Raw genomic sequence first — 12,557 nt, forward strand, 5'->3', positions numbered from 1 at the left:
GTCAAAGTGCTTTGTAATTACAGTACAATAAAACTTGGTAATGGGTATGATGTAGGGATTAGATTTGATTTTTTTAAAAGTGTCTTGTTTCACTAGTCTTTCAAATTTTCTTTCAAAACCTGTTTCTGCAATGCAATGGTCAGTTAAAATACAAGTTATGTTTGAACCTTATCTCTAAAACAAAGTATTTTCCTAATTTGTTCATTAGTAAACAGGAGCTTTTTTTAATGTATACCATTCACCAAAAATGGATAATCTAAGCAAATTAAATCACTTAGGGGTATTGTTAATGTAACAGTAGTTTCAATTTTCAGATTCTCTCCTAATTAGTTGGCTAGTGTAGACTATGATTTAAATCAGCTTGATTAGCTGTGTTCCATGAAGGGTAGGTTAGTTTTCTTTGACAGTTTGCGCTCTTTCAATTAATCACATCAAGGTGAAGTCTTTGTATTACTTCAGAGCCGCATCTGGTTAAAGTTGTGCAGCTATCACAGTTAAGTACCTGATTGCTTGCAGACTGACTATATCTAAATAAGTTTTCCTAAAACTATTATATTCCTACTCATTTGGTTTAATATCCAATAGTCTTTTTGATTTAAATTAATGTAATTAACTCAAATCTACTTAACCACACACAAAAATACTTTTTAGAATAGACTGGATTGCAAAACTGTCTCCTTGATAGTGAAATATTGTGCATATCAGAAGTTCAAAGCTAAACTCTGGTCTTTTGGATTTTAAGAATTGTTTTTTTCATGGACAAATAACTGATCCATTAAGTGGTTACAATCAAATAATGTAGCTTTTGTTTTCTCTTGAATGAATCATTGCACATGTATTAAGAGTTGTTCACATCTTCCAGTACTACTTTCATTCCTTGTAAACAAAGAAGGATCCTAGAGTACATAGCCACTAGGACAGAATAGTTAGTTCTCTCTTCACATGGAGATCTGGTGTCTATTTATTCCTGACTTATAATTTAGCATAAGTGGAGTTGAAGTGTTGCAGCTGTTACTCCTCTGTACGTTGTATTTGTTTTAATTGTTTTGCACTGGCAGTTCACTGTAACTAGAACATCATTAAATAATTTTTTGTCTTCTTACTATGTTTTCATTCATGGAAAGGTACAAATTTAAGGTCATTTATGATATTAAATCGTCTGAAATATGAAGAAATGTAATTCGAGTATAGTAAATCTTTATACAATATGTCATTACATAGTTTCCCTAAAATGATAAATGTATAATTTGAGTTATAAAAAAGTTATAGAATCTGCTTTCACAGATTCGGAGTAGGAAAGCAAATAATTATCAGAATTTCACTTATTGGGATAAGAATCCGTTCCTTTACAACTCCCTCAGGGTTTTAACTATTATTTTCTGTACAACTGAATTACAACAGAAGTCATGTCCATAAAAGTTTTCTTCACAGGTTACAATTTACATACAATAGCGATTAGAAGAATATTATTTTCACATTCCTTTGATGTAACTTTGAATCTATATCACATCATTGACACTTAATCAGTAAAGGTACTTGGATATTTTTTAATTTAAATGTTTCTCAAAAACAGCTCAACAGGTGTGACAGATAACATATTTTAAACAGTATATAAAACAAGGGTTTGATACACTAACTAAGAACACTTCAGTAACGGTCATTACACAAAACAACATTAAAAACTATAGTTTTTTAATTGAGTTAGAAGAGAATCGGTTACTTACTGATTTTTACTGGGAAATGGGAGATCCCTAGGTATTGAGTGCTGCACCTGAAGGCTCTTGAAGAAAATGCATGATAGATTAATGGCTAAAGCTACCTCAGTATTTCTGTTCCAGTTTCTGATATATTGTATGGACATTTCCAAACTCAATACTTCCAGCATTCCACCACCCTAAATAATTAATTAAAACATTAAGAAGCAATTTCAAGTTTACGTACTGGTAAAGGGAGCATGGAAAAACTAACTGAATGTCTTTATCCTTGAAAAGTGAGAAAGGAGCCCAGTCTCCCTAAAAGTACAAAGCAAGTATTGTGATGGTGAAAATATCAGCAGTAGGCTATTTTCCTGTAGAATGTTTGCCTTTTACATTGATTATAATTATTTTGAGAAAAGTATGCATTATAAGATGCCAGGATGTTAAATTAAAGTCTAATTTCCTGAAAGTGGAACAGAAAAGGAATGTTTAAGCTTTTAAAGTTAGTGCTTTTGGTCTATGCTTGGATGTTTGTAGATTATATGTTATGTACTTAAAAAGGCAAGAACAGGGACCGTCTGAAATTAAACTCTCAACTGAAAAAATAAATCTCCAAGTCTTGCTGTGATTGATGCTAAATATGGAATGCTTTTCTTAGTATAACTACCATGCACTTAACAGCTTAAGAATTTCTATCTGTGGAAAAATGTTGAAATATCTATTGAATTAAATGCAAATACCAAAAATAAAATCATTTCTGTATGAAATGTTCTAAAAAAAAACATTGATCTCTAAAAAAAAACATTGACCATTGTTTTACTTCAATTTTAATGTAACATTTGTGCTTTAGCTCTGCTTGCACCATCACTCCAGACATTTGACTTTGTACTTCTGTGTTGAAAGCTAACAGTGAAGCACACTAAGCTAATCATATTAAAACTGTAGTATATTTTCCCCTTTTGCACTATGAAGATGACACTACTAGAGATAAGTAGTAAACTTTTTTAGAATGTATTGATTTACTGTTTTAACAAGTGGATGATATAAAATGCATAAATCACTTTTTAATATTTTATGGAAAGGAAGCATATTGAAGGTTTTTGGAAAAGTGTATTTGTTTGGTGTGAAGCAATTTCATCTAAGAGAGCTGTACTACATACAGAAACAAAGTGTATGTATATTTCTTAATTGAATCTTTTTTAAAGCAACAGATTTTGGTTTTCTCATGTTATAGTCTGTTCTCTAATCACTGCTCTCCACCTCTGCAAAGGCACTGGTCTTCCACTGCAGCATAAAGCACACTGCAGTGCAACACCATATGTACTAGCAGGACTCTTTTGAAAATTTGCTATAATTTCTTTAGTATGCTGAGATTCCTTGTCATATACTGTGCCTTGTACTGAATGTAACCTTAAAAGGAACTGAACTGTAGCAATGTTCAATGGTTGAAAGCTCTTTTCAGCAGAAATCTTTTTTTACTATTTAGTGCTGAATACATACCAGTTATTTTCAAAATCAAAAAAATTGTTAGAGCATTATGTTAGTCATATTGTAATTATTATAATTCCAGTAAATGTGGCTCCAGAAAAAGTTTAAGGTATTTGTAGTAGATTGAATTAGAGTAGTTTAACAGGTTATTAACTTAAACACAGTGTTCATCTAAATTATTGAATTATTTTTTTCAGTACAATCTGTAATTTTGGATATTATAGAAGGTGGGCTGTGTGGTAATGATTAGTTTTAAGAATAAAGGTGTTTCTCTAAATGTAGTAATTATTCTGTCATTGAATAAGAAGTTAGTTTTTACATAGCTGGTATCTGAGATAATCAGACATGATGATGGACTGAAGTGAATGGAAGGTGCTATTCAAAACTTGCTTTTTTTGTATGTACAATTATTTATATACAGTCTATAAAGAGATTCATTCCCAGGTGCCATTATCACTCCAGTCTTCATTTCATATTGTTTAGATAAGTTTCATTTATGCTATTTTGCATATTCCATGCCTTTTTTATCTGTGTTTTTCTATTCTTCATTGCTTTGAGGTTGTCACAAGTCATGCCCAGTATCCCATCAAAGAATAACATCTAAGAACACTTATCAAAGCTGTATTAAAGGAATGAGTAGTGAAGCTGATCCACAATTGCAGTGAACTACTGCACTGTAATTAGCTGGCATCTTTATGAGTGAGACAAAAAGCACAGACATTGTGAAGACCTGGGTTTTCGATTGCCTTTTCATGTTTGGAGACTTAAAGTGTGCCGAGCAGGGAAACCTTTTTTTTCCTCAGAAGCTTACCAATTCAGCCCTGATTTCTATTTTTACCCTGATGTGGCATCTGCATTCACCGAAGAAAGCCAGTATATACGTATAATGCTGACATCATAAAGACATTGAGTATGGAATAAAAATTATAACCTTTTCATTAAACCATTGATGTATAGAAACATGATTCACACTTTGAAGGGGATTACTGGGCATCCAAATTACACTAAAAAGTATAGTGTGACCTTTCTTCATCTGTTGGATGTGTGATTTTTGGATTGGTGTTTTATAAGCACAAAATATAAATGTCTGAAGTCATATTAGTTTTGAAATGCATCACTGTAAAAATAAATACTATTTCTAGGTTGTTTCTTAAATCACTTTTTAAAAATAATATAAGTCTGAATGAAGTGAAGTATTGTTTAAACATGAAAATAAAATATTAACTAGCTTTCATTTACTTAAAAGCATAAAAATGCAGCAAAGGAGTTTTGGAACCAACAGCATTTGTGACATTTAAATGCCTCTCTGTATATTTTGCATTAATAACTATAAAGAACACTGCAAATATTACTATTTCAGGTTTCATTTGAATTGGGTGGTAGTGCCACAAGACTTCCAGATAAACAGCTTGTCCCTGTTTGTACTGAAAAGTGAAAATTGGGAGATAAGGAGAAAGCACATCCCACAGAACGGTTACCAGTTAAAATGGTGAATTGGAGTTGAGTGATAATTATTAATTGAGCGTGGTAAAGTGAAAATTTAAATTTAATAAGGACATGCAGAATATGAAAGTTTAGAGCGATTATGAAGTGTTAACAGATTAAAGACTGTCGGGACTCTACAGAGATAAACGATATTGATACAAATTAAAACTACTACACGTTTATTTTTCATTTGCTTTGGTGGGTGCAGTTATTTTAAAAGTGGAGTTATAAAAACTTTACTATTTATTGCTTTCAACAGCCCAAATTATTACAAACATTGTGACTTCACTTCACATACTGTATAACCACAACCAAATGACATAAAACATAAAGACAGAATATTGCTCTTGGATCAGTATTCCATCTTTGCTAGCAATACTCCATGCATGAATCATAAAGAGTCTCTTGACTCTTGAAGGTTTATATAACAGTTATAAATTAGGTTCAGAAAAATGTCAGTAATAGAACATCATTTGTTTTATTTTTTATGGTTTTGGAGCAAAGCAGTTTTCTTCACTGTTCTCTCAGCTTAATCTAACATCCAGGCTGTAGCTCAAGCACACCTAATGAACCTGCCAATAAATAATGCCAGTCTAGGATGAACCATTTTAAAACTTACAACCCAAAACGGGGTATTATGCATGCCATTAATCAAATGTGTTCTGTTTTTGTGTCAGAAAGTTGATTAAATTAAGACACCTGGGTGAGAAAAAAAGGATTTCCTTTTAAAACCATGTTAGGAGTGACAAATATAAATCTACAATAAAAATACATGTACAGCAAGAAGAAGGAAATACTGGCTGTGTGCAATATGGTATGATATACTAATTAGAATGAACAGACAAAAATCAAAACAGAACTAATTAAAAAAAGAAACTGATTTCATTGTAAGTGCGACAAATGTTTTCACAGCCAGTTAAAGATCCGCACATTGTTTAGGAAATCCCTGGAGATTTAAGTATCAGCTCTAAAAGTTGTTCTAGTCCCCTCCTTACAAGCCCACTTGAGTTACATGTGGTTTTCCTTGAGAAGACCGACTCTGGGGGGAAGGATTGTTCAAAGAGCAAAAAAGTTTAAGTGGCAGCAGGAAGAGACTAAAATTGCACATGTCACCTGCACATTCTGGCTCTCTGACCTGCTGGGAGAAGGCTCTCCCCACACCAGCTGTTGCCCAGAGCCAAAGTATCTGGTGGGTTAAGTACAAGAGGAACTTGGCTGTCCTATCACAAAGCAAACACTGATAAAGTTCCAGCCCACTGCATGCCCCTTCTAAGGCAGGCTGCATGTGCTTGTCATTCAGACAGCACTCTCTCCCGTGCAGCACGGCTAGCTCTGGACTTGTTGCTTCTGAGGCTTGGAATCTGTTTGGAGCAATTTTATCTCTGGATTTTATAAGCACAAAGGACTTCTTGATCTTCCCTGGGAAAACATTTTCTTAACCACAGTAAGCAAGCTTACAACAGCTGGGAAAATATATTTTGTTCCCCAAAATAAATCATTTTAACTTTATTCTTTTATGTTAATAGTTTTCAATATGAGTGCTTTATAAAAATGCACAACTTAATTCTAAATTGTATTTCATATGAAAAAGAAGTGTAAGCCATTGTTAAAGAGATTGTTAAAAGGCTTTCCTAGATCTGTTTGCTAAGTGAAGTGTGTTTGGTTCATTAGAAAGATCTAATAGTAAATGTTTGAGACATTTGCCAAATGCATACTGCTATCCTTTGTTTGGGATTAACATATTAGCTCTAGTTATTGTATGATATTTTATTTCTAGCATCTTTTTGCATGGAATACTGTGTATGAAGTGGGAGTGTATAATGGAATGACTATCATACTTGCCAGCATACTGTGGTCTGGCCTTATGTGAATAACCTTTTTTTCAGTTTAATTTCAGTTTGATTGTGCTTTCAACAAACTTCTGTACTGCTGTTACTTATCCAGAACCTTTTTAGTATTTGAAAGTACTCAATGTTATAGACTGAACATGCTTTTAACCAAACTTCTCTTCATAATTAAAAATTGGTAAATGTGCTTTAAACAGCATTTTTGGTTCCTGATCCTTTTACAGCATTGCAGTAAGGAAGTTCCCCTCGAGACATCTCCCATGTCACACTATTTACAGTAATTGTATAAAATAGACTTCAATGCTATGATTTATTTATTCATGGCATGAAAAGGTTTTTAATGGGTTTTTTTTTCCATCAGAGTATAATTTGTGTTTTGAAAGGCAGGCAAAAGCCTACATAAAAATTGCAGGAGAATATGATCCTTCCATGAGCCACAGATGCATAACTTTCTAATTTACAAATGTTTAACACTTCATACACCTATTTCTTGCTCTTGCTAAATGACAGTTTCTCTAATCCATATATTTCTCCAGAGGAATGTAAAGGCTGTTTCATACAGTAACCTTAAAATCATAGGCATACATTAGATATACTGTGATATATACTGTATATATCAGCGCATGCTGTGTTACAAGGTACATCAGTACTATAATAATGAAAACTTGAACTTAGAAAGATTTTCTTGTTGAAGGTTGAAAAACTAAAATAAAAATGATGAACATAAGCATTGTTGTAACCCATATGACTGTGGTACCTATTCAAACAGAAGTGTAAATATATTTGCAACAAATTACAATTGTGCTTTGGTTATTATATTTTCTTGTATACTGTAGATAAGAGTACTTAATATATAATATTTCCTGTTTATTTGTAAGTAGATTGTTTTTCAGCCATCTCCTCATGTTTCCCTCTTTATAACTGCTGATTTTTTTTTCTCTTCCATGACTGACTTTAAAGATTTCTGTAGCTCTTGTGTTTTTTTTAACAGGATTGCTTCTGGCAGAGTCAAGCTCAAGACTTTGAAGCCCTCATTTAATTTTTGGCTTGTTGTGGGAATCCTCTGACGGTTATTGCCACCTTCCTTTAAGTCAGACCTAAATTGGGCTTGATTAAGGATAAAGCGTCAATTACACTTTGTTTTCCCCTGTGCACCTGGCAGCTGCTCGGGTTTCCATTTCTAGTAATTAAAAGTTTTGAAGGCAAAATGCTCTCATCCTTTCATCTGCTTCACTTTTTTCTAATATTAGAATAGTCGTCGGCTACTGCAGCCGTCTCAGCAGCAGCACAACTTATTAAGCATGTGGACTTTTTCATGCCTTGCCTTGTTATTAACTAACAGTGGCGCACAAGGTTCTGAGCACTGCCAGGAAATGCTGACTAGCTGTAATGCCTTTTGAACACTGTAAGAACAGTGCATACAGTAATCTCTTTGTGGTTCGGGCAGTGCTGTTTCATCCCCCCAAAAAAAGTTTGCTGCTTTGGACAAGTATTCATTTTCATGTTAATATTTGTTAACGCTTTGTTCTGTTTTTGGCTGGCCAGTCATTGCCATGGGTTATCCTTTCTACTTTAATGCCAGATGAATTTTTTTAAGCGTTGAACAACATCTCCCTTTCTGTAAAGAATTACTGAGACTCATTTCTGCATGGTCTCACCCACTCCGGAGTTGAAACTGTAAACGACACTTACGAACCCACATTTTTTTTTTTGACTGATCGTGGCGTTTTAAAATCGTGAGTGAATGATGTTTTTTGTCGATTGCTGTAAGGCAAATATTAGCACTCCAGATTTGTTGGTGGCAAAGTACGAAAGACACTGCACACACACAGGTGAAGCGTGGGTGGCATGCCTGTCATTCTGTTTCCACCTCCTCACTAAATAAAACACACATGCCATTCATGCAATACTTATTTATTCAAGTCTTTATTCACAGGCCGGCCCTGATGAATGCACTGTGTCATCTTGTTTTTCTAGGGTGCTGCAATGTACTGAGCACATCTGATTAAACCGTGCTGTTTCAATGGAGAATTCTAAGCATGTTAACGGATACTTTTAGAAATGTAGTTTGTAGAAATACCGTGATTCCTTTAGATTCTGTCACCCATTCTTGTCTTTGTCTATCTCATTGATAGACAATGGGTGGAAAACTTTTTGTATTTTTGTACAACTTAAACTAAAAGGGTATTGCGGAAAACCTCTTTGAAATTGGTGAAACTGATACAGTGTCATTGTAAATTTTAAAACACTTTCTTTCACATCTGATTTTGTTTTCATTTTGCTGAGTGTATATCCATGTACTCACCAGAACACACATCCTGGAATATTTTATGTGCTAATGATCATCTCCATGGAGGTTTTTATCTTGCAGACATGCAGGTATAGCCACATCTAGATAGCTTTCCAGATTTTTATAGTTATTACTTTTTAGCTACACAAAGTAATGTTGCTTTTCTCACAGTTTAACAGTTTTTGGATTGCATGCTTTCTGTATATTTTACTTGAATGATTTTGTAAGCAGTTAGATAACACAAGATCCTATTTCCCTCATTATACTGATGCCATTTTGAAGTTGTCATTTACACTGACTTGCCACACAGGTGATGAAGCTTATCATTACAATCACAGTAGCCTATTTCTCTGCAGGCTCTGACTCCAAAGCCCATTGTGTCATCTGAGCTTTCTGCTGATAGTCTTGAAGTATATTTTCACATCTGGGGCTGCACTAGAATATGGTTCATGTAGTGAGCATTTTGGTACAATAAGATTAATGAGAAGTATTATACCACAGTAGCACACTAACATAAAAAGCAACAGTGGGTGATAAAAAGTGGGAAAATTCCAGCTCAGCTTTACAAAGCTATGTTAACTAGCTGATTGTTTTAAGGTACCTTTATTTGATTTAATTGGAACTAGTTTGTAGTTTATTTTAGCTTCATGTTTAAATCTACCTGCTATCCAAAAAGGCTCCCTGGAAATTAGTTTAAGATGTGGTATTTTCACATTAAGTGAGTTATATTCTTTCTCCTCCTTTCAGACGAGTGGTGGACACTGCAAGTGGCTGGACGGAAGAAGAGCATGGCTATGAGTAACGGGAATGGAGACTTTATGCTTCTCAGCAATGGCAGCATCCCATCAAGAGCTACCAGTGCCGGCACCATCCCCACCACTGATGGAGACGCCTCCACAGCCAAACTGCCACTGCCCAAGGAGACACAAAGGACAAAAGTGAGTCAGAATGGCAGCATCAAACAGAACGGCACACTCAAACCATCCTCACTCCCTTTAGACAGCCAAAGGCCTTCCAAGCTGATGCCGCAGGCCTTACCTCCATGCTGCCACCCGTGCCCCTTTCATTCCCCTTCTTGTTGCCATAACAGCCAGCAGGACTGTCATTCAGTCGGCGGTGGCAGCACCGCACCTTCCCCGCTGACTCCCTGTTGCCCACATCACCATGCCGAGTACCCGGCCTTCTGCCAAAACCATTCGCCTGTTCATCCAACCTCCTGCTGCCTCCAACCCTCGCCGTCATTCTGCTTGCATCACCGCTGGCAGGAGCACTTCCAGAACCAGCCAGTTCTTCCCCATGTGGCCAGCATGAGGTGAGTCGGTTCTGTGTTGCACCACGTGGCATAACACTTGTTTTGGAATGCGTTTTGCCAGTGAACTGTGTGGCAGTGTAAACGCACAGCTGTGTCTTTGCTCTTCCATCTTCTCTTTATTAAGGGTTAAATAAATTCTCATTGCTTGAGGCAAACTGTTGTTGTGGTTCCAGGTTTAAACAAGCCTTTTCATTGTACTCTTGCATAAGGATTATTTCAGTGTTTTTGTGCCAGAGAAGCAAATGCCCATTTCAGTCAAATTTCATAAAGAAATTTTATGAGCTTTGTAAGTATATTTTTAAAGCATAAATTATCATCTTATTCATACAGAGCCATGCCATGTTAACATGAGCACAAATTAGTTATCTGCTTTTCTCAAAGCACTTCTATGACCATAATGTAAAACTCAGTGTTTTGAAATTACTATGACTGTGCCCCCTACCCCTACCACATAGGGGTAAGTTTGTGTCTGCTTCACCATATGCTTTAAGTCTTCATTATAGTGAAGTACATTATCTGTACATTATCACCGCTGTGTCATGGTTAGAGGGATATGGGTAATTTCAGTAACATTTGGAAACACTAGACCACATACACATAAGTCTTCATCAAACTCACCTTCTCCAGTAAACACTACCTTTGTAGGCACCTTAAAAGGAGACTTATCTGTGCTGCAGTATCATGAGAATATGGTGATAAGTATGTATAAAATGTGTTTTTTTTCTATGCTGTACATAAAATAAAGAGCGCGTGTAATGTACACATCTGTAGATCTTCAATATTGAGAAACAGCCAAGGTATATACCATTAGTTTACTTTGATTCAGTATTTTCTTTACAAGGTGTATGGTTGCACAGCCACTATTGTTACAGCTTGCCAGTCTAAGGATTAAGCACAGGGATGTGAAGTTAGTGAAGTAACACATCACACTTGTCATGACCTAAGACTTTCAGTAATATCCCCTCCCTATTCCTCCTCTGAACAAGATGAATCGTGTCTGACATAAAGAGCTCGGTTTCATTGCTTTACTTGCATGTATCCAGTGAATTAAAATGAGGTAATTTTGTATTCTTAAGATGGAGTTTTAGCATGCAGATAACCTGACCCTGACTTGTATAGCCAGGGAGAAGCAACAGGGAGCTGAGAACCATTGAGAAAACACATCGAAACTTCCATGCAGCAGCATATTTCTTTCAATTTAGTACACCTTTCATAGATGACTGAAGATGAAACAAGCATTCCATTCCCTTCCTGTCCCTTTCCGTCAATCTACGCCACATGTCATCTACGTCTTAGAGGCTTTTCCTCATTCATCATCTGATTGGCTCTGCTCTGAAGGGTGCTGATGGTTTGGTGATTTTTGGCTGTTCCTTCCCAGGCAAACACAATACAGACATTACCAACAGAAAGCTTAAAGCAGGGTGATCATATCAGTGGCTATTTGGACTGGAGTCTTCAACAGTACAGCTTAATTCAGTCCTCAGTGATGCATTGGTGTGCAGTAGAAATAACAGCAAAAAAACTTTTTGTTAGGTAAAATAATGAAAATAAATAGTGGAATGTGAAAAGTCTGTTCTGTCCCGATACATTTTGTAACTTAGTTCTTCCAGTACACAAGGGTATTTAGGCTCTTGTGGGTAACCTGCAGTTTTAGAGCTTAAGTTTTGATATGCAAACAATTGAAAACCCACTGCAATAGAAAAGCACTGCCTTCTAATTTAAATGTATTAACACAGACCAGCGCCTCCTAGTTGCACTCTTTTACTTTTGCATGTGGTTCTGTTACAATGCCAAGCAGCCTGAGCAAGACTCATGAGGGCATTAGATTAGTATTCACAAAGAAGTATGGAGCCGTTGTCTAAACAATGCTGTAGGAATTCTGTAGTTGTACTTGTAATGTAATCTGAAGTATTTTTGAGATGCTTTCATGCTTTTGGGTTTATTTTCTTCTGATTGTATTAATCCTTTATTATTTACATAATTGGATAATTCATCATTTGGTTAGGTGGAATTTTAATAATCAGTTATTGGTCATAGTATTCATATCATGTTTATCACCATGTTAAGTTTTTTCTAATGAGTTTTCCCATTTTATCCCCATTTATTTGAATGTTATTTTATTCCCATTTTATCTGGTGTGACAACACAAAAATGTTGAATGTCTAATCTTTTGGAAGCACTGAAGTAAATTTATGATTTATTTTTATCCTATAGCATAGGGACTTTGCTGTTCCTTTTTCAAAAGGGGGATGAAAATATTTCAAGACATAAACAATTTGTGAATGCAATCAATATTGTTTTGAAGATGGATAAAATTTCACTTTGCAAGCTGTGATAAAACACAAAATCTTGACATTTTAATTTCATAAAATACATTTAATAGATTTATTTAACTTTACTACACTTGCAATATTTGCAGGGAATATATTTTGTTTATT

At 35.1% G+C, this 12,557-nt stretch overlaps 1 protein-coding gene across 9 annotated transcripts in view; it reads left to right on the forward strand.

Annotated features, from left to right (window-relative positions):
* Positions 1–12,557, forward strand: part of disp1 (dispatched homolog 1 (Drosophila)) — a 120,300-nt gene that overhangs the window by 71,414 nt on the left and 36,329 nt on the right. For 3 of the 9 annotated variants that reach the window (XM_015350930.2, XM_015350937.2, XM_015350952.2), the window contains 2 exons: positions 9,555–9,745; positions 9,898–10,119. In XM_015350930.2, the coding sequence (XP_015206416.2) occupies positions 9,615–9,745; positions 9,898–10,119 (353 nt within the window). In that variant the 5' untranslated portion in view covers positions 9,555–9,614. Of the gene's footprint in view, positions 1–5,980; positions 6,115–9,554; positions 10,120–12,557 lie in introns of those variants that run through there. The other 6 variants (XM_015350877.2, XM_015350884.2, XM_006625987.3 and 3 more) reach the window with 4 other exon arrangements.

The sequence above is a fragment of the Lepisosteus oculatus genome, chromosome 2 (assembly GCF_040954835.1).
Source record: "Lepisosteus oculatus isolate fLepOcu1 chromosome 2, fLepOcu1.hap2, whole genome shotgun sequence".
Taxonomy (NCBI): Eukaryota; Metazoa; Chordata; class Actinopteri; order Semionotiformes; family Lepisosteidae; genus Lepisosteus; species Lepisosteus oculatus.